Raw genomic sequence first — 23,263 nt, 5'->3', positions numbered from 1 at the left:
TGCTGAAGATTAGGTGGGTAGATCACATAACTAATGAGGAGGTATTGAATAGGATTGGGGAGAAGAGAAGTTTGTGGCACAACTTGACTAGAAGAAGGGATCGGTTGGTAGGACATGTTTTGAGGCATCAAGGGATCACAAATTTAGCATTGGAGGGCAGCGTGGAGGGCAAAAATTGTAGAGGGAGACCAAGAGATGAATACTCTAAGCAGATTCAGAAGGATGTAGGTTGCAGTAGGTACTGGGAGATGAAGAAGCTTGCACAGGATAGAATAGCATGGAGAGCTGCAGCAAACCAGTCTCAGGACTGAAGACAACAACACAACAGCTAAATATACAGGCTATACGTTTTACGGAATGTCGTTATCTATACGTGCGACAAATGTCGAACGTTGTGCGTGCGGGAAGATACACGCGTTAACTAGTTGGTATCATTTTGATGTGGTATTATTTAAAAATAGTCATTCAAATTGTATAACATGAAGAGTACTATTTAAGATAATGGCTGCGAAGTTACTGGTTATCCAAAACTAACTGCAGTTGCAGTAAAAAAGATTTGTAATCCTGTTTACGGAGCTCCGGAAAAGGACGAATGTTAAATAGCTGGTGTTGGGACCGTTAGCTGGCATTGACACGTAACACACTCAAGCTTTTGGAAGGGAAGTGACAACGCCTTCAAGATCAATACGAGGCAAAACTGGAGAAACAAGCGAAGTGGTCTTGTTCAAATATGCGTTTCAAAGTGGCAGTCATCTGAAACTAGTGTAGACGTGAGCGCTCAACGTGTGGCAAGTTGTCTAAAACTTAGGATTAAGTCCAAGTAATGAATGAATATAACAATAAATCAAACCAATAATTAAATTTCTTTTACCCAGACAAACGTTGCAACGCCCAAATTCCACCGCATTGGGTACGATACTGTCAGCCAACATTTTATAAGTTGAAGTCTGGTGAACACAAATAGACCTTTCTGGGATTTTGGGCAAATTGAACAGACATGTAACGTACGCAGTAATTCACGATGCATTAGTCTATTATTGTCGATCGGAATAGTATCACACTGACACGAAACTGTTACCACAGTTCGGGAAGCACCTTAATGTCTCAAAGATTCCTGTGACGACCTGACAACGGAGAAAAATAAAACGAGGGCAATCATTCTCCGTGCATCACACTGCTTGTGAAATTTAACACCAGATTGTTTTGACTTCAGACGCTGTTTCCCATATCAGTTCGGAACATACTCTCAGCCACAGTTTTTCCTGTATATTTTGCTTTAGCTTACCTTGTTAAATGGGTGATTCTCAGGATTCTGAGCCATTATAGAAACTCAATCGGACAGCTGAAACCGACCCTCAATTCTGATTAAAATAATTTTTTTTCTTTCTCTAGATTGTAACGTTCTGCCAATACAAGAACCTTTGCCAAAGAATCAAGACTTTTACACCGGACTCGTCTGTTGCAGAACTTGGCTGTTATCGGTAGTCTTAATGTATCTCAGATGCTTTGTTTCAAGCGCCGCACTCGCTCATTAAGAGTAATGCATTCTGAAAGTAAATCAGTCCATTACACGCGTCCAGCTTATATGATATTATCTGTGTTACTCTCCTCATCGCATAAATATGCTGTTCTTATCGTGCATGTTTTGAAAGACATTCTCTCTCCTGTGTGTGTGTGTGTGTGTGTGTGTGTGTGTGTGTGTGTGTGTGTGTGTGTCGACAGAGGCGACTCGGTTATGTAAGTATTACAACAAACAATTTTCTTGACCTATTGTTCTACACCAGCCACTTTCCAGAAACGATGATTATTTAATTGCTGAAGATATTGCAATATTGAATATCATGAAACAGTAGTGCATGCGGTTTCACATAATCCCAGCGTTCCGGTATGAGGTTGTGCGTTCGCGTCGTGCTAATCTTGTTGGACTTATTCTGATGAAAGTACCTGTGGTGTCCAGCAGTTGTGTTGCTCTCTAGTGTCTTTCAACTTATCTCCACTGCCCTTCTTCTCGGCACTACCGCACTATTTTCTCCACATCGTCATATTTATTCCACTCCACGTAACACACCACCACTACCGCCCCCTCCCCCCCCCCCCCACACACACACACATACACATTCCTTTTAGCTGTCACCCTTAAATCATCTCTCAGAGCAAAGTGGTGCAATGTATATGATACTGCAATAGTATTCGGTAGCACAAAGGTTCAAAACCCAGTCTGTAGATGGCTTTACCTGAATATTTGCATGGTCAGAAGGATGCAGTTGATTTCCTTCCTTACTCATTTTGAGCTGGGCTATTAGTCAACTTCTAATAAGTAATGTAAGTGTCGATGGCCCTTTAATCTTCAAATGTTTCTCTATGGTCGAGACATATTCCTTAACTCCGTGATCTCTCTCTTCCACCCCCCACCCCCCCCTCTCTTGTGTGCTTGTGCAAATCACACGCACATTTGTGGTATTCAGAGCTACGTTACGTACCTGAAGTACGACAAGCGAAGTTTTAATTAGCACCTCGAAATAAAAGTTAAATCAAAATATAAAAACTCCGACTCAAAAACCTCTAAAAAGTAGAAAAAGTAACATGTATTGCCCTTTTAAGTTCAGGGGACCGCTAAGTAAACAGAAAAGTAAGAAGTTAAGGGCAGCTATCTTTTCTAGAACAGCATTATTGCTGAGTGTAAGCCTCTTCAGTTTGACGTCATCCTTTCCAGTCCTGTGCGTCCCGCATCCGCACTTCTACATAGATGTGAAGTTAATATTATGTACATTGTAAAATATGAAAACCAGTCCATCTTTAATTGCCCTAACATTATTAAAGAATAGACTTCACTCTTTATTTTGTCATATTTTTACGAAGTAAGTTTCATGCATTATTCTATCTTACGAGGTCTATGTCCTGCAGTGGTTTGACGATAGCACACTAGCTCAGGCACACTTAAACCGCGAGCGCGAATCGCGCGGTACTCAGTGTACGGCGCGCGAGGAGTAATGAAGTGCGGCGACCCGAACCGGCAGTCGCGTGAGAGCAGGCGTCGTTGACGGCTGAGACTTCAGAAGGTTCCGGAACATGCATAATTCCACGTCAGTGGTGTGTTGAAGGGAAATGCGGTTGGCAACCTTGCGCACGCCTGTCTTCAATGTGTAACTGCCGGAAGAGTCATCGATGTATGTCTGTTAGTTCAGTATTGCATTGAGTAGAATGTTGATCGCAGAGTTTGCGAATTTCGAGATAGCAGAGTTAGAGGAACAACACATCTTTACAGAGACACGCCAAACGATGCAGGAAGCCTACGGTGATAAGTGCTTACGCCATACGCGATGTTACGAATGGTTCATACGGTTTAAAAATGGCCAGAGGGAGGATAAAGAGATCACCCTCTCTCATCGCGCCCTTCGACGTCTACCGACGACGCTCATTTCAGGGACGGCAGAAAAATGTTACATTTCAGTTGGATCATATCATGAAATCCAGACACAGCAACTGGGAATGCATTTGTTGCCGCCACGTTCTTCCCCCAGTTCATGAGTCAAGACCAGAAAGACATTCGCCCCGCAACATATGAAGAGCTTTCGGATTGTGCAAATGAGAACGAGATGTTCCTTATGAGAATCGTAACTGCTGATGAGATGTGGGTGTATAGTTACCATGTTGAGACCATGGTTCAATCTTCACAATCGGTCAGGAAAAGTTCTCCAAGACCACAAAATTCTCGTCAGGCCAGATCAAATGTCAAAGCCATGCTGACAGTTTTATTTGACTTTGAAAGATTAGTTCATCATGAATTCGTGCCACAGGGACAAACTGTTAATCGATGATACTGTAGGGACCTGTTGCGACGCCTGGGAGAAAATGTGAGAAGGAAATGGCCTGAATTGTGGCGAGACAATTCATGGATTTTGCATCACGGTAACAAACCCGCACATTCACCCCTGTTGGTGCATGACTGTCGCACGAAAAACGAAGTTCTGTGCTGCCTCATCGTCCGTACTTTCCAGACCTGGCCCCTGCGGACTTTGGAAAGAAAAAGTTGAAAATCCCTTTGAAAGAACGAGGATTTGCAGCTATAGACGAGATAAAAGAAAATTCACAGACGGCGCTTCGCGCGATCCAGCAAGAGGCGTACGAAGACTGCTTCCGGAAGTGGCAAGGGCGTTGGGAGCAGTCACCAGTTATGGATAAGAGTATTTCGGAAGAGACCGTGCACAATAAGTAAAAGGTGAGCGTAGAAAAATTTTGCGAAAAAAGTGCCGGAATTTTTCGGAGTAAGCTAATTAAGATTTAAACTCAACGATTTGATACTACTGTTTTGATATTTACCTACGTTTTCTAGATGGCTTATTGGTATTCAACAATCGTACTTCATAGTAATTTTTAGATGTGTTTAGTTTGTACATACTTCGCGGTCCCTTCAGGCGACGACACTTGGGTCACAATATATTACTTACTGGGGCAATGTCCGCCCCGGTAGCTGAGTGGTCAGCGTGACAGACTATCAATCCTAAGGGCCCGGGTTCGATTCCCGGCTGGGTCGGAAATTTTCTCCGCTCAGGGACTGGGTGTTGTGTTGTCCTAATCATCATCATTTCATCCTCATCGACGCGCAGGTCGCCGAAGTGGCGTCAAATCGAAAGATCTGCACCAGGCGAACGGTCTACCCGACGGGAGGCCCTAGCCACACGACATTCCCATTCCCATTCACTGGGGCAATAGATATATTTTTTCTACTTTTTCGAGGTTCTTTGTGTAGGGGTTTTTAAACTGTTAATCAAAGTTTTATTTCGTGCTTGTTAAACATTATTTTCTACTAGATTACACGGTACGACTGACACACTATCCCTGCATTCACACAAATACTTTCCGGGCCGATACGCGAAAAGTGTTTCATTTTTTTAAATTTGTACGTATGTACACTGGTTATGTTTTAGTTATATTTAGCTAATGTAGGTAATGTAAGCCATAAGCAGTGGCGATAATTCTAAATAAGTCTGAGGAAAGTTGGCTGCCATTGCGCTCTCTTGCAATAGACTATTAGGGCAAAATCATTCGATTTAGTGCTGAATTGCGGACCTATGGTTATGCAGTATTTTCAATATTTTGAAAGACTACTGGCGACTTGCAAGGACGTGTAAAGAAAAGTTGCCGTTCCGACGCTGTGAGAAACACTCCTAATAATACTGACTTCTAAACCATTTTCTTTAAAGAAATACATCTGACTATACTACATTGTTTCCTTTCGCTGAGAGTTGTGGCTAGTGGGGAAGACACGGGCTAGTCCCCCCCCCCCCCCCCCTCCATTACCCCGGGAATGGGCGCATCTAGTAACTGAAAAATAAATCGTAATGTTCTCATTCCCCCACTTTCTATTAGGTCGCTTTCTTGTCTATTCGGTACAAATTTTGCAGTTGATTTCATACAGATTTCCCCAAGAGCTAACGAATGGAAACTTTCAACATAGCTCAGAACTAGATGAAAATGCAGTATTAACTCGCTTTCTTGTCTGGTGTACGGTGAAGGATACTTGTGTATCACTGCTATTCCCCCTTGACCTGTATCCGTCGCAAATGTTTAGTTGTGGAAAAAAAAGACTGGTATGCCTCCATATCAGGTAAAATCTCTCTAATTTCACCTTGAAGATCTTTCCCCGACCTATAAGTGGGGGGAAGCGGTTCCCAGAACTCCTGAAGATAGACGTTGACTGTGGATTTTGTACCACAGACACAGTCCCTTTGACTGTTCAGAGATGTCACTAAACCCGCCCAGAGATGTGAAAAACCATGCATAGCAGCGCCTATTAGACGGAGGGAGTCGGACAGCCGATCAGTTCCAGTCATTCCATCAGGATTATGGCTCGGAGGAACCCTGACAGCAACGCCACCATGTTGAATAATTCTTTGCGTGCAGCCACAGGACGTCGTGTTACGACTCAAACTGTGCGAAATAGGTTGCATGATGCGCAACTTCACTCCCGACGTCCATGGCGAGGTCCATCTTTGCAACCACGACACCATGCAGCGCGGTACAGATGGGCCCAACAACATGCCGAATAGACCCCTCGGGATTGGCATCACGTTCTCCTCACCGACGAGAGTCGCATTTGCCTTCAACCAGACAATCGTCGGAGACGTGTTCGGAGGCAACCCGGGAATGATCTTTATGTTGATCTCTATTCCAATTATCTGTACAGGTTCCGGAACTCTCGGAAGCGAGGTGATGCAAAACTTTTTTTTGATGTGTGTAGTAACGAGTGTAGACAGTAGCTGTCGTAGAGAAAAATCTCACAGCCGTTCATAGCATACGCAGTGCAATAAAATTGTTAAAGACTAACATGAATTATTCATGCATCAATTATCTATTTAATGCGGCCCACGTTTTTCGTTTGAAGTTTTAAATTATTTTCATAACTATTAAAAATTAACAAGCACGAATTTTGAGGACTATCGTATGAGGTTAAGTCTGTGGGGGCTAGGAGAAATATTTTTATACTTTTCAGTCCGTTTTAAACATGCTGTGTTAATTTTCTTAAGAATTTTTGTTTTGTACTTCTTTTTTTAACCAACCAGCTGTAAATACATTGCTTGGTTTTTGGTTCTTGAGTTTTGGTAGTAGCTAACATGAGGCGGTCTCTGTTCGTAAACTGTGTGGCATGCTTACACTGCATTTCCTAATTCCCGATCAAATGCTTAAAATATTTAAGATAAATGGGTAAAATATAAATTCAAATACTCCTTTCGCTCAGTCTAGGAAATCGCGTACATTCGACCCCAAATAAACAAGAAAACTGTAAAAGAGACATGAATTCATAGGTTCCGTAACAAGCACTGTTGACAATTTAGAAAACCAGCATTTGAGACCTGACAACAGCACAACTCTGTTGCCGTCAACATACGTATTACGCCAGGACAACGAACATAAGAGAAAATAATGCTCGTGCAGAGCGGTATAGATACTAGATATTTTCCCCTCCTCTATTTCCCAGTGGAACACGAAAGATACACTCCACCATGCACCGTACAGTGACTTGCAGAATAAGGGTGTAGATGCATAAGTGAACCTAAGCGAGAGTGAATTTCACCAAATGCGACGAAACGATTTAATTACAAAGCCATATTCTCCGGAAATATAAAAAAATATGTGAATGCATGCCTGTTGTTACACACTTCCGAACTTGTAGGAGTTAGAAGTGTGTGTATATAAAATAAAATGCTTATTTGTGAACCTACGCGTGTATTTTGCAGGTGTTAAATATCTCTCTCTCTCTCTCTCTCTCTCTCTCTCTCTCTGTCTAAAGTGCTCTGAGGGACACTGAAATAATAAAAAATAGATTTGTTGAATTTCTTATCGCGTGGAGCTTCCGTTCCACAAGAATCAGACGAACCCTCGATAAAATATTCGCGCAAATGATACATTGTTGAAAGCAAAATCTGATGACTGCACAACAAAACCTGGAATAAAAAATTCTAAGGCTAACAGTGGTTGCTTCATTGGTCTTTAAAACTGCTTCACCCAGTATGTAAGGAAACAGTTCAGTGTGTCAGTGTCTGTGCAGTCTACGGACTGAAGATCTGTCAAATATTTTAGAGGGGTGTAATCCAGATAAACGCTTAGCAGACGGATGAGACTGCTCTGCTTGAATTCCTACTGGATAAATCATTCAGGTTCAGAAAAGAAATGCGTCTGAACATGCTCAAAATACCAAACAGTCAAAGGAAGGACAGATTTCCTTAAGTGTGTCATTTTATATTTTTTTAGATAACTGCGATACTTAGTACAGTCCTCCTTAATTCAGTGCGAATTCCATGTGCTATTTTCCTTCTTTTTCTTTCAGAATATCCAAATGGCAGGCAGGGATCAAGAAAAACTTTTGAGAGAGAGTTAAAACTTCTGAACGTCTAAAAAATTTAGATTGAAATTTGTTATGTTGAGAAGGAGCTATCTGTTATAATGAGAAAAGCTTTCTATTTCCAAGATTACATAAACACATTTATTTTCGACAACAGGTTTCGACAGGCTTTGCTGTCATCTTCTGGCCTCCAAAAACTTGTTCACGCTGAGTTGTAACCTCATACCACGCAGTCATATTAGTAGATCAAGTGCAATACATACAGAAAAGTTTCTCAGAAATAAAACGTTACAACCAAAAAGCTCATTATGCACTGGACCATGTCCGTATATATAGCGCTCATAGATGATTACGTCTTAAAAACAAAAAAAATATACAATAGCTCATCTGTTTACGTTAGCTAGATATGTTTCAGTCAGAGATGAACCATCGTACACGGCGTCTATGGTACAGTCGTAGACGACGTATAGGACACAACTGAGTCTTCCCATATACGTTGTCTACTGAAACACGTCAAGATAACGTAAATAGATGTGCTATTGTACATTTCACTTTGTATTGTACTTTTTTTTAAGACTTAACAATAATCCGTGAGCGCTACATATGCGGACATGGCCATGTGCACAACGTACTTGCCCGCATCTCGTGGTCGTGCGGTAGCGTTCTCGCTTCCCACGCCCAGGTTCCCGGGTTCGATTCCCGGCGGGGTCAGGGATTTTCTCTACCTCGTGATGGCTGGGTGTTGTGTGCTGTCCTTAGGTTAGTTAGGTTTAAGTAGTTCTAAGTTCTAGGGGACTGATGACCATAGATGTTAAGTCCCATAGTGCTCAGAGCCATTTGAACAACGTACTTTTTGATTCTAAAAGTTTTATTTCTGACAAACCTTTGAATAATGTGCTACATTTTATCTACTAATCTGACAACTTGGAATTAGGTTACAATACACACTGTACCCGTTTTGTAACTGGCAGGTAACGACAAATCTTGTTGAAACCGATTATCGAAAGTAAATAAGTATTTATGCGATCTTTGCTACAGAGCGTTATTCACCTACTAAAAAAATTAAAAACCGGCTAAGTGAGAGCCATCTTTAAGCGCGAAAATCCATTGTGTTCCTTTTGAATTATGTCAGAGGCAGCATGCCGAACACGTGTGCCTTATCCTCCTACCGCCCACGTTCGCGGTCTAATCTGTCTGTCTGATACGTAGACAGATATCCTGGTCAGATAGACGTATTGACGTGCGGGCTAGAGGTACTTCTTTTTGCCTTTGCTCGAATCGTTTGCGGGTTGAAGCCTATAATTTCACTAAAGAAACGTTCTGTACTGAATGGAGAGTTTGTCAGTAGCGGATGTTGTTCCTGAAATCATTGGTTCTCACTAGAGTCTGCAGAGCCATCAAGCACAAGGGATCGTAACTGCGTCAGACGGTGACAACCAAATCTGTTTAGAGGAGGAGTAGAGGCATTTTACAACTTCATATTCTCCACTTAATATACGTAAAGTAATTTCTTTTTTTACCAGTGTATTTCAGCAGCATTCATAATTAGTCGTTGGTGTACTTCATAGGGGTAACCTGTAACGGCATCAATCTGGCCGCCGATCACCACGGCGCTGGGGGGTCAGTTTCGCTAGAGCCCTATTTAGGAAATCCATGTTGATGTTTATAGAAGAGATTTTCGCTCTCGAAAAACACCATGACACGTGAGCATAAAACAAGTTCCATAATTCTACAAAAGATTGACGTCAGCTGTATAGGATTCTAATTACATGCATCTATACTCCATGTCCTTGTTTGGCAAAGGGAGCGACCTGCTCTTTTTTCGAGTCACTCGGTACCTTTAGTTGTTCCAGCGATCTATCATAAATATTGCTTGCAGGGAACATGTTTATCATTGGTCACTTTCATGCTCTAATGACCAGAATGCTTTTTTCGTGTCCTATTAGTTAACGCCTAGCGGTAAACAGAAAAGAAAGACAAAGAAATACTTGTGATAAACAAGAATTGATAAGCGCGTTAAACGCACTACTGAGCAAAGGATGGGCTTTAAAATAAGGCAGCAAAATATGGGAACGGTCTTGGAGATTCCCACAGTGTAAAATCTTATAACAGTATTTGATTTAATAAAAGTGTTTTTTTTATTTATACCCTGGCGCACATTTTACGCACACAGTTTTTTTCCAGATTCTGTAAGGTTTCATAAAACTGGTTCCTTTTTTCTGTCATTTATAATACCTCAAAACAGCTGTAAGACATGCCACAGAATACACTGAGCAAATTGTAAATAGACAGAAAAGAAATTGCGGAAGCAAAGATGAAAACACAAAGTGGGAACTCAGTATACCGACTCTTTCTATACCCATTTCTTGCCGAATTAGAACTCTACTCCGTCTCTAATAGCCTCGCCGTCGAGAAGTGTTAAGCCGTAATGTTTCTTTTGTGATGCGTAGTGCCCGTGAAGATCGCTAAAACTAATCAAAGCTTGCAGTTAATAATATATATTACTTGTCAGATTGAGTAGTTGAGCACGTTTTTAGATACGCAGTGTCTTCAGATGTGACGTCTAACGACATATTAATAGGCGGCTCTTGAAGATCCATACCAGTAGCGGGTAACGTGTCTCCGTCAGCAAATGGTTGTCCAGTACGATTCTGTGCACATGTCCTCAAGAAGTGACATCAGGAAAAATGGTTCTGCTTGTTGGGATATTTTCGTACTGCGGCATTGCTATTTATGAGGAATCTACTCTTAACTTGTCCACAATGGAGCTAATAATGTAGAGGCGGCTTCTTCTTCATAGCACTTCGGGTGCCAACTCCTCTCTGAAACTGTATGACATTGTCAAATGATGCCGTTCAACGTACAGTACGCCATAAGTGACGTAAATCACAGAAAATGTAAATTCGGATACGCGGATTGTTACGTAGCGTCCGCTTTCCTGAGTAAGACGCCAGCACCATCTCGCCCTTTTCCTGGAAGATCTCCTGGACAACGCCGAACGACAGGTGGTAGGGTATTATCGCGATGCTGTTGCGTACAGGTACCGTCAGTGCTAGGTCCTCTGTATCTTAAGCGGCGAGAGATTCGTAAAAAAAAAAATGACAGTGCGTTCTTCGTTAGTAGGGAAAGACCCGATGTGGCGTTTACTTCAAAGAAATACAGTAGTTGAAGAACTAGCAGTAGCATAAATTGAAAAAAAAGCAACATGTTGCCAGCCATCACACCGCGGTATGTAGCTGTGTGCTTACACCTCATATTTTTCTAACGTATTTCTGGGTGGTAGTAAAACTTCATACCATCCACGCGCGATAGTATTATCAATCAGCTGTTTGCAACACACCTAGTGACGAACCGTGTGTCACTCATAAACGCACTGTCACGGCCTGAAGCATTGTTCACCTTTCGTGACTCCACCAATGAATCACTGACTAGGTTAGTGTAGAAATAGTTTCTACGTAACCACATGTGTCAAATCTTTAGTCTCGTATCTGACGAGTCCGTTAAATTTCACACACGTGTTAGCACTTCTTTTTTGTATTACAGTATTCAGTAACACAGTACATTTAAGAAGGAATTGAGTTAACTAATTATAAAAATAGCTGTAAGGCGGAGTTATTGGAGTACATTCTACTACCGTATTTCTTTCATATGTTATAACGCAAAACTTAGGAAAGACTTTATTAAAATGTGACATCACTAATCGACAACACACCGATGGTTCGTAATGAAACTACAAACGGTCGCAGTATCCTACGGTCGCAGTTGAGTGTGTTTTCTAGTTAACAATAAACCATCCTTTTGACAGTGGATTATGTAAATGGGACAGTGCAGCCGATGGAAGAGCATCAGATTTGCACCAAATGTTATGATAGGAATAGTATACTGAATCTAAAACGAAATACTTATCTTGAAAGATTGTTCGTTGTCGACGAGAGTTATAGATAACTCAGATTACGTAAGGAAAAGGACGAATTTTCTTGTCTTGTAAAATGTATATTTAGTCGTCGACCAAAGTTTCACAGAATCTGTCATAGCACTCTGTACAAATGCCCACAGTCAGTAACAACAATAACCATTGAGTATGATGACTTACCTGAAATCAATATATTTTTAAACATAAAATTTTCTTATAAAAATGTAGTATGCATTTATTTTTAACAATAAAAAAACACAGGTTTTGGAAACAACTGATTTATCAACTTTGTTGCTGCCATTTACAGAAGTTCCAGTATCGAAATACTATCGGTTCATACGTTAATGTGTGTCTAAAATAGCGATAAAGCTATATTTAAACAGCTTACGTTTTTAACGGTTGGCTATGCCGTTAGCAATGTTTTCCAGAAAGTTCTGTTTCCAAATTCTATGTCTTTTACACAAATTCCATTACATAATCAACTTAACGGCTTCCTTGATTTCAAATTATCGAACTGGCTGATGGTAGAAATGTTTACATGAAGTTTCAGTTTGAACGGAATCGTAATGTTGTGTAAGAAATGAGATGAGGAACTTTGTCTTCTACAGGACATTAAATTACTTCAAATGATGTCAAATAATGATTAATAATACACATGGAAGGATACATTATAAAAATTACAATGTATTACGTACTTAACAACACTAGAAGCGAGTATTGCCTACTCCTTCGTCAATTTGCCATCGGGTATTTCATCATTCAGATGTTGCAATTGTTCAGTTAGCCCCTCACCTCCTCTCTCTACCTCTTAAGTAAGTAAGTAAGTAAGTAAGTAAGTAAGTAAATAAGTAAGTCAATCAGTCAGTCAGTCAGTCAGTCAGTTGTAGAAGTGGGGTCGCACCACAGGAATAGGTTTCCACACGAAGTAGGCATCAGCGCTGAAACAGCAAACGATTTTACCGTTGACATGAAATATTTTACAACAGACTGAGGTTCACTGCCATGGAAGATAAGGTTGCTCAACCTTCCGCGGCTTGCCCTTCGACGAGTAATCTTGCAGAAATGCATCTTTATCGTGGCAGGAATGTGAGACTACGCCTTCTTCCTTGTAAACGCGAGATTTTCCCATTATGCTATTTTCCTTAGTGCTTGGTTGAAGTCCGGGTCAAAATGGTACTGTAAAATTCATCCGTCGCGATTATATTTGGGTGGGGTGGGGGTATCATTCATTGCATCCTGCAGATGTATGTCAGACAGTTACTGTGAACACAACCGTTGTTTTCACGAAGATGACCATTACAGCAGGCAGGCGACACACATTCTGCCCCGCTATCTCCCCCCCCCCCCCCCCTCCCACCTTTCAGTGTATACACTTACACATTTGTAGGCTGTACAGCAACACATTTGGACGCGATCCTCCGATGTTTGACAGCAGAACTAAATTTACTTCCTTGGCATTTTCATTTCGTGGAGGATATACACTTATCGGATGCTATGGTCGCTCGCAAGGAAAGTGTTGATAGGTAAGCAAATTCACGAGTAGTTAGCCAATTTTTATTATTTTCGTGAAAACGTCCTTCGTTGAAAATAATAAAAAACCTATTAGAATCTTCAAAATATTTTGTAGTTGTCGCGGTGATAAGATCCAGTTACAGATAGGTCCCTGCCGCCATATTGGATATGTCTTGTATTTATTCTCTCTCTCTCTCTCTCTCTCTCTCTCTCTCTCTCTCTCCTCCTCCTCCTCCTCCTCCTCCTCCTCCTCCTCCTCCCTCCCCCCTACCACTTCCAGCAGCAACAAAGTATGCACTTACAATCTCTCTGCCCAGTCCCGTCAGCTGCCACTGCCATTGTACGAGCGCACTTACTATGCCTGTAAAAGTATTGGCTTCGGTACTGCATATTGGTTTTGGGTTGTGGTCCGCCGTTTTCAGTCGCTCTCTTTCGAACTCTGCTTTCTATGCAGTGGTACCAGAGTTTCTAGCACTGGCAGCGCTTTTCTCTCCTCACAACTAGATAATTTTCAAACAAATATTCAAAAAATGTTTTTTTTTATTTGTTGGACACACGCGCGCGCGCTCGCACGCACGCACACGGTTTTCACTATTTGACAGGATGATCATGATGAACGTTTTTGGGTATGCAATTTATTACCTCTACTCCAGACAAGTCGTCCGACTGTAAATACTTCGGCGCGGTTCTCACTGTAGTGATACGATACGCGATGCGCCAACACGCATCTCTGTCGTTCATGCTGGCGCAACGAGGATTGCTGCTCTCTCCATGCAACAGTTTCGTACGATACACGGCGAGGGAAATTTCAAGTCATCTCATGTGCCTAAAAAATATTGTTTCATGCAGATGAAGCAATGTTACAGCTGTCTCTGTAGCTAGGTTCTCAGTAAAACTTTTAATTTCTTACACGAGAAGTAAAAACTCCTTCTTTGGGGTGAGGGAGGGGGATTTATGCATACAGTCTTTCTCATATGGATTTTTTGCTTTTATAGTTTCATATCACAGCTCGATAATGAACTTTTTCTTCTTGCTATTAGCACACTTATTGTGAGATGGGAAATTAAGTAAAAAACAGCGAATGTTTAAAAAGCTTGCAATAAAAATGTAGTCACTGGCCACTTTACGTTTTGTGGCACTTTGCGTTTGGTGGCACTTTGCGTTTGGTGGCACTTTGCGTTTGGTGGCATTTTGCGTTTGGTGGCACTTTGCGTATGGTGGCACTTTGCGTATGGTGGCACTTTGCGTATGGTGGCACTTTGCGTATGGTGGCACTTTGCGTATGGTGGCACTTTGCGTATGGTGGCACTTTGCGTATGGTGGCACTTTGCGTATGGTGGCACTTTGCGTATGGTGGCACTTTGCGTATGGTGGCACTTTGCGTATGGTGGCACTTTGCGTATGGTGGCACTTTGCGTATGGTGGCACTTTGCGTATGGTGGCACTTTGCGTATGGTGGCACTTTGCGTATGGTGGCACTTTGCGTTTGGTGGCACCTTATTTACGTTTGGTGGCACTTTAGGTAGTGTAATGCTATGTATGAAATTTAGCTAACGTATGGAAATTGTTTTTAACGCTGTAAGGAGAGCCGTAGCTCTACCCAGGGTCGCGTAAATACTTGGCATATTTGGAAGTTGTCCACGACGAGGCTGGCAGCGAAGCGCCATGCACATCGTTATTGCGACATGCAGTGTCTTGTTGCTTGTCGTACTGATTACTGCAACACATCGGGTCATCTCACTAGGAACTGCGCGCTATTGCTACCTTTGCGAGACCTAGGGCAGTTAACTAGTACACAATCAGTTAAAACACTTAGATCATTTGAATTGAACAGTCAATCTGTGAGATGTGATGCCATTAAAGGACATGTGTTGAACCTTCTGGTGTAGCTTAAATCAGAATTTATAGTGTCAGTTACAGATTAACAAGCGAACTTCCCCAGCTTCACGTGTGTAACACTAAGTATCTACAACTAGATGACTTGTCTGACACATTGGTAATTTTGTTTACAGTTCACGGTGTAGAATTATGATTAAGATTCAGAAGCAACGTTAGGTAACTGAATATCACCACCTCCATATAACTTCAACGATTTAAGCAACGAGAGCAGAAAAGTTATCGGGAGGGATGAATGTTATCTGTTACCCATATAAATGGCGTTCAAATGGCTCTGAGCACTATGGGACTTAACATCTGACGTCATTAGTCCCCTAGAACTTGGAACTACTTAAACCTAACTAACCTAAGGACATCACACACATCCATACCCGAGGCAGGATTCGAACCTGCGACCGTAGCGGTCGCGCGGTTCCAGACTGAAGCGCCTAGAACCGCTCAGTCACAACGGCCGGCTATAAATGGTGTTTTGAGTGACATCTCGTGGCAGTAATTGGAGCTGGTAGCTGCTGCACCACCTGGTTCGCCCTACTAAATATCTGATACGTCCTGATCCGCTGAGAAAGTCTAAAGTAGCTTGCGCCGGCCTACCGATAGCTATAGCTTATGGCGGCCTGGTGGTGCAGTTGGGCGGCCTAACTACCATTCACTGCTAGATGGCAACGGCATTACTTTCAGGGACTTTAATTCATCTTAGTTCGCTAATTTGCGCAAAGTTCTTATAAATTATACACACGAATCAGTCTACCTATTAGTGAAAACTGCATCAAATTTCCCACATAGTTCGTGAGATCAGGCTGAAAATACGGACGGAAACTGTGGCTGGGAACTTCAGTTTCCCTGCATCTATAAAAAGATAGAAAATTATCATCCTTCCATCAACAACCAACCCATCCCTCTGAGTAACACATTAAAGCATTTAGGACTAATCCTTGGCAGGAGACTAAGATGAAATGTTCACCTCCTTACCATCCAGCACAAAGCCCAAAACTGATTTAAGCTACTGGCAGACCGCACCTGGGATGTACAGACTTCTACCACGATACTTATCTGTAAATCGCTCACCCACACTATCCTCAAATATGCCAAATTTTCCTGTATCTCCGCCTAAATTCTACAAATCTCATGCACGGCGCCTCCCCTTCTACAGCCACTTACCGTCCCGAAATCCCATCCTGTAGCAACTCATTCATTTACCACACATTCTTCTCTTCCTTGACCACCTTCGGATCCGATTCATTACTAGCAAAATTCAGTCCCAACACCCAATATCTAACCCACTAATCACCATTCCAGGTACCCAGCTGTGCCACTACATCCATATACCACCTTCAGTGCACATATGTGCGCTATCAACCACTCCCGTCGGAATTTCAACCAACTCCATCTCCCGAATGACGAAACACGTCTCGAGATGTACCCACTGTTCTAACACTAGCATCTGTCCATTTTCTCCTTCACCCTTCGTCCACACTACTGACATCTAGCGCCTATATGCGGTTCTACACAGCCCCAGAGTCATACTCACCATTCCATCTTCTTCATTAGCAGTATCATTTTCATGTGTCACCAGCATCGCCATTAGAGCATCGCATCATTCACATTGTCATCGGTGCCTATATTTTAACTATAATACAAAATCATCAGTAGAATTTTAGAAGCCAATACGAATATTTTCCACCAATGTGTTTAAACAAAAATTGGTCAGGTGCTAGTAGGACTCGCGCATTAATGTTCCCGTACACATTTAATTTATGTATATAGACAGTTCATCCATTTCGGGAATAGATAATATCGAACATTTTTGTCTGTTGTTGACACGGATACCGGTCAAATATCGATCCAGGGACTCCAAGGTTTTCGCAGACTAATTTGGCAGTGTTGGTTTCTCATACAACATGAAACACCATATCTATGTGCAATAATACTTCCTAGATATCTGACGATTGATAAATTCCGAAACGCGTCTTATGAGCAACAGTCATTCCTTGCCTGATGTTTGACTTTTACCGATGCGATCCTGTCAGACTGAATGCAGAACTATTGAGTGATTTAACTAGAAGTTTGAAGTCGGATAACAAATGACAAAAGAAATTCTTTTGGTGTAATACAATTGCATATTAACAATTTTCTGAGTTTTTTCCCATTACTTGTAATGTGAAAACTTGCTTCTTGCTAAATTTAATCATTCCATATCAAGGGGAAGTACCCCATAGGTTTTGGTGAATGGGTTTGCAGGAACCAAAATGTGACATAAATGGCCGTACCTTTTGATTGAATTGACTTAAAAGCTAACGTTCATTATACGGCCAAGGGCCATAGACGTTGTTGTTGTTGTTGTTGTTGTTGTTTTCTTCTGTCCAGAGACTGGTTTGATGCAGCTCTAGATGCCATACAGTAAAGCTGCATGCCCTCGGGAAAAATTACGGCTTTAGTTTTCCCTTGCTTTCAGCCGTTCGCAGTACCAGCACAGCAAGACCGTTTTGGTTAGTGTTACAAGGCCAGATCAGTCAATCATCCAGACTGTTGCCCCTGCAACTACTGAAAAGGCTGCTGCCCCTCTTCAGGAACCACACGTTTTTCTGGCCTCTCAACAGATACCCCTCCGTTGTGGTTGCACCTACGGTACGGCTATCTGTATCGTCGAGGCACGCAAGCCTCCCCACCAACGGCAAAGTCCTTGTTTCATTGGGGGAAGTATGTGACATAAATTTCAATTTGATACATGTACCAGTTCCTGAGAAAAATTACTTTTAGCAGGTGGACAGACAGACAGACAAGATAGTTCCATTTTTACTGATTGGGGTACGAACCGTAAAAAATTTGTCTCCTGTACTTCTATGAAAATGGTAAATAACGTCCACCAGTGCATGTTTTAAAACATCAATATTCTTATCTATGTATCTTAATCATCTTTTAAATATGTGTAACCTTTGGCTGACCAGAGGCTTTTTATCCATTGCGATCCCACTCATCTTGAGGGGAACTGAAATGAAAGTAACAGCAAGAAACGGTTAGCAAGAAAGAGGCGATATGACCTTTGAGACATGTTACTTCTATTTGGATGAAAGCTGATGTCAAACCGTAGCATTAACGGACTCGAGACCGTAACTGAGGAATCGACGCTTTGGCGATTCTTTTCCCATTTCGTCGATTCTTGTACGTTTTACTCTGCCGCACAATACAGATCGAGTGCAGTGTACATCTTGTCAAGCACGTGACGTCTGTTGTCTGGCGCAGGTGGAGATGGTGCAGTGGACGTTCGAGGACATCGACTCGTCGGGCGGCGAGCTGAACCGGCTGTCGGATTTCCTGGCGCGCAAGCACTTCGACCTGGTGATCAACCTGCCGATGCGCAACGGCGGCGCGCGCCGCGTGTCGTCCTTCATGACGCACGGCTACCGCACGCGCCGGCTCGCCGTCGACTACTCCGTGCCGCTCGTCACCGACGTCAAGTGCGCCAAGCTGCTGGTCGAGGTGAGCGCGCGCACCCGCACTGCAGGCGTGTCGGCGCCTTCTCCAGAACTGCCGTCCACCATTAGAGTACCACAGCCAATAACATGAAGTCCCATTGTGCTTAACCCTTTCGTGGGCAAAATTATTGAGCAGGTTTTTTTAATGAGTGGAGAGCAGATAGTAGTTAACAGATAGGTATATTTATCATACAGAATATCAAATTTGCTCCAACTGTGAAAGTGAGGTCACACAACAAGGTGGGAAGTATTCTTCCCACTGCCCTTTCTTGGAGTTATATTGAAAAAGTTGTTTTTGTCATTTATGTCGTATTTATTTGATAAATTTACTTCGCTTGTAACAAGGATTGTTCACAATTACTTGCCATGGAATTTTCTGAAACATGGGTCTACGCAAAGTGGTATTTGACAATATGTACAAACACAGCGAGTGCTCTTTTCCGCAGCATTAGTACTACAATGACGGCACGTCCAGTAGGTTTCTCTCAAAATGGGTTGATGCTCCCCTACAGCCACATGACGAAAATCTTCAGGTACTTTACCCCTTTTTGCCAGAAAGACAGGTTTTTGTCCACACCTTTTGTGGGATCAGAAGCCAGCAAACAATTGTCTGGCTAGATGGATCCTGTATGTGAGCTGATCATGCTGTCCACATTCTCTTTTACTTATTTTCCACGGAATAATACTGTTCACTGCAGCAACGTCCACCAGTAAATAAAATATTCTGTGCCACCATTTTACAGAACGTCTGCCAATGGCATACCTTTCTCGTAATTGATCAAACTTACCGACACCATCCATTATTTTGTTGTATTCTGCCACAACTTCAGGACAAGAAATCTCTGTACTGGTACCATCCATGTTTTTCCTTTTCACTGTGGCTGTTTCTCATGGGTCATGAATTGAGGGCAGGAAAGTGACTGGACGGTTATCCATCCCTTTTGCTGCACAAATGGTTCCTTTTGTTTCAAACTGGAATTCTCCTCGTTCTAATTTTACGTTTTCCTACATAAATTTGGGCAAATCAAAAGTATTTACCTTATACTACAGCTTTGAGGAAAAAATCACAAAATGTCACGCAAACAGCACTGAAAGGCTCCTCTACAGAGCAACACTCAGCTATATAATGCCTCTGCGCGAAGGTACAGCAAAAACTGCGGGAACTTCGGATTGGAAATTATGCCCTACACCGTTCACTAGGTGGTAGCACCGTACAGAGGTGGGAACTGTGAATCCCACGGGACTAGGAGTGAGTTCATTGTAGTGGGAAGCATGTTTCCCACGGCTCATGAAAGGTTTAATTAGTCAGATCCAGTGATCAAGCAGGCCAAGGCAACATATCGACACTCTGTAGAGCATGTTGGTTTACAACAGAAGTGTGTGGGCGTGCGTTATCCTGTTGGAAAATAACCCTGGAATTACGTTCATGAATGGCAGCACAACAGGTGGAAACACCAGAGTGACATACAATAACCGTAACTCCAGGTGCAGAGCCAGTGTGTCTAGCATACTGGCAGGTTGGTGGCCCTCAACTGGCCTCCTCGTAACCAGCACACAGGCATCACTGGCACCGAGGCGGAACCTATTTTCATCAGAAAACACAACAGTTCTCCACCCTGCCCTCCAATGGGATCTCTCTTGACACCACTGAAGAACCAAATGGCGGTGGTTTGGGGTCAGTGCAATGCGTGCTACAGGGCGTATGTCTCGGAGCTGCCCTTGAAAAAAACAGATTTGTAAGAGTTCGTTGTCACTGTGTTGCCAACCGTTGCTCAACTTGTTGCTGGAAACACAGTACGATGCACCACATCAATACACTGATCAAAAATGGCTCAAATGGCTCTGAGCACTATGGGACTTAACATCTGAGGTCATCAGTCCCCTAGACTTAAAACTACTTAAACCTAACTAACCTAAGCACAGCGCACACATCCATGCCCGAGGCAGAATTCGAGCCTGCGACCGTAGCAGCAGCGTGGTTCCGAACTGTGGCGCCTAGAACCGCTCGGCCACAACGGCTGATCACAATCATCTTCCCTCCCGGTAGTGCCACGTGACCGTCCAGAGCTCGGTCTTTTTGTGACTGTATATGCTCGTGACCACCACTGCCAGCAATCAACGACGGCGGCTACATTCCTGCCAAGCAGTATCGCAGACGGAACATCAAGCTTCTCGAAGCCTTATTACACTATCTCGTTCAAACTCGTGAGGTATTGATAATGATGTCTTTCTTGCCTTAAAAGCATTCTTGACTAGGAACTCAGCACGCCGAATCTCAAAGGCAACAAACGCTTACGACCATTACAGCGTGTGTGTAAAGCAAACCTGATTTGCATCCTCATAATAGCGCTACTAGCGCCACTCGTACACGACTGGAACGAAATTTGAACAGACGTAATCTTTCAGATAGAGAAACGCGCCTATCAGGTTTTGTATATGTCACGTAACTCCTCCTTGGTGTCGCGATTTTTTCCGTCACTGTATTTTCTTCAGCTGTGGATCGTAGAACCAGAGTCGTACCAAGGTGACCCTCTAAAGAACTGTCAAAGCTCCTCTTCCTTTCCACCCTCCCGTAAAACCCACCCTTTTCGTATGCAGGTTTAGCAAATTTTATAGGTTCGTAGAATTTAATAAAAATTAATCTTTATTGAAAAATGTTGCTTATATGAACTACATTGCATGCAACAAATTAAATGTTGTCGTCGTCGTCGTCGTTGTGGTCTTTAGTCCCGAGACTGGTTTGATGCAGCTCTCCATGCTACTCTACCCTGTGCAAGCTTCATCAGCTCCCAGTACCTACTGCAACCTACATCCTTCTGAATCTGCTTAGTCTATTCATCTCTTGGTCTTCCTCTACGATTTTTACCCTCCATGCTGCCCTCCAATGCTAAATTTGTGATCCCTTGATGCCTCAGAACATGTCCTACCAACCGTCCTTTCTTCTAGTCAAGTTGTGCCACAAACTCCGCTTCTCCCCAATTCTATTCAATACCTCCTCATTAGTTATGTGATCTACCCATCTAATCTTCAGCATTCTTCTGTAGCACCACATTTCGAAAGCTTCTATTCTCTTCTTGTCCAAACTATTTATCGTCAATGTTTCACTTCCATACATGGCTACACTCCATACAAAAACTTTCACAAACGACTTCCTGACACTTGAATCTATACTCGATGTTAACAAATTTCTCTTCTTCAGAAACGCTTCCTTGCCATTGCGAGTCTACATTTTTTATCGTCTCTCCTTCGACCATCATCAGTTATTTTACTCCCCAAATAGCAAAACTCATTTACTACTTTAAGCCTCTCATTTCCTAATCTAATTCCCGCAGCATCACCCGACTTAATTCGACTGCATTCCATTATCCTCGCTTTGCTTTTGTTGATGTTCATCTCATGTCCTCCTTTCAAGGCACTGTCCATTCCGGTCAGCGGCTCTTTCAGGTTCTTTGCTGTCTCTGATAGAATTACAATGTCATCGGCGAACCTCAAAGTTTTTATTTCTTCTCCATGTATTTTAATAACTACTCCGAATTTTTCTTTTGTTTCCTTTACTGCTTCCTCATAATACGGATTGAATAACATCGGAGAGAGGCTATAACTCTGTCTCACTCCCTTCCCAACCCCTGCTTCCCTTTCATGCCCCTTGACTCTTATAACTGCCATCTGGTTTCTGTACAAATTGTAAATAGCCTTTCGCTCCCTGTATTTTACCCCTGCCACCTTTAGAAATTAAATTAAATTAAATATATCACTGTAACTAATAAGTTTCAGACAGCTTAAATTACATTAAAAATTTGAAAATTCTCTCTTACTGTTTATGGCAGCTACTGTATACTGAACCTAATATAATGTAGGATAAAAAAACAGATTTTATTTGCTCCTCGTAAGTTCATAATACAGCATAAATTATTAATTAAAATAGAAGCAATAGGGCTGTAATTAAGAGCAGAGAAAACAAGGTCTCCGGTTTCACATTCAACATCGGCCTGTGTCTGCAGAACTCGAGGCCAGAACGAAAACACTTCGTTCTTCTTGTAAGGGTTCACCGAGTTGTATTCTTTCTGTTAGTTTGCAGCTACCATTTACTACAGAGTTTCATCCCTTCCCTTCATTTCCAGGTTTACAGTGAGAGATGATGTATAGTGAATACTTTCCATTAGCATTAATGTAAGCGCTTAGAATTTCGATAGCAATTATTTCATTAATTTTTCAGAAATGATTATCCAAACAGAAGACTATACAATATTCTGTAAATAAGTTCTGATGAAAATAATGAATATCATTCACTCTATAATCAAAATGAAAGTTAAAGTCTGAAAAATTCTATAAGCATGGTGCATTAGAAAAAATCACGCAGCTATTTTCCCTAGGAATAAAAGTGTATAAAATTATAAATTTAAAAATAATTGGACTGTAAATGAACATTAACAGAGACGAGGCAATCTATAAATTACGTCGTTCTTTACATTTATAATCAAATGGGCCCGCAGCGTAGTCGGTACCTCTTAGAGACATTATGCAATAAAACTGATTTCTGCTGTAGTAGTGTAATGATGTATTTATTGTGATGGATCCATTTCGGCTAGACTGCCATCTTCTGGCCACCTCCGAAAGTTACACGAC

General features: G+C 42.1%; 1 protein-coding gene across 1 annotated transcript in view; it reads left to right on the top strand.

The window, feature by feature from the left end:
* LOC124747733 (CAD protein) overlaps window positions 1-23,263 on the top strand; it is a 527,676-nt gene that overhangs the window by 435,968 nt on the left and 68,445 nt on the right. Inside the window, exon 20 of the mRNA XM_047248953.1 lies at window positions 18,405-18,641. Within this exon, the coding sequence (XP_047104909.1) occupies window positions 18,405-18,641 (237 nt within the window). The remainder of the gene's footprint in view (window positions 1-18,404; window positions 18,642-23,263) is intronic.

This window comes from Schistocerca piceifrons, chromosome 1 (genome assembly GCF_021461385.2).
Source record: "Schistocerca piceifrons isolate TAMUIC-IGC-003096 chromosome 1, iqSchPice1.1, whole genome shotgun sequence".
In the NCBI taxonomy this organism is placed as follows: Eukaryota; Metazoa; Arthropoda; class Insecta; order Orthoptera; family Acrididae; genus Schistocerca; species Schistocerca piceifrons.
Note: the sequence above shows the minus strand (reverse complement) of the source record. Positions and strands in the feature narration are given on the sequence as shown.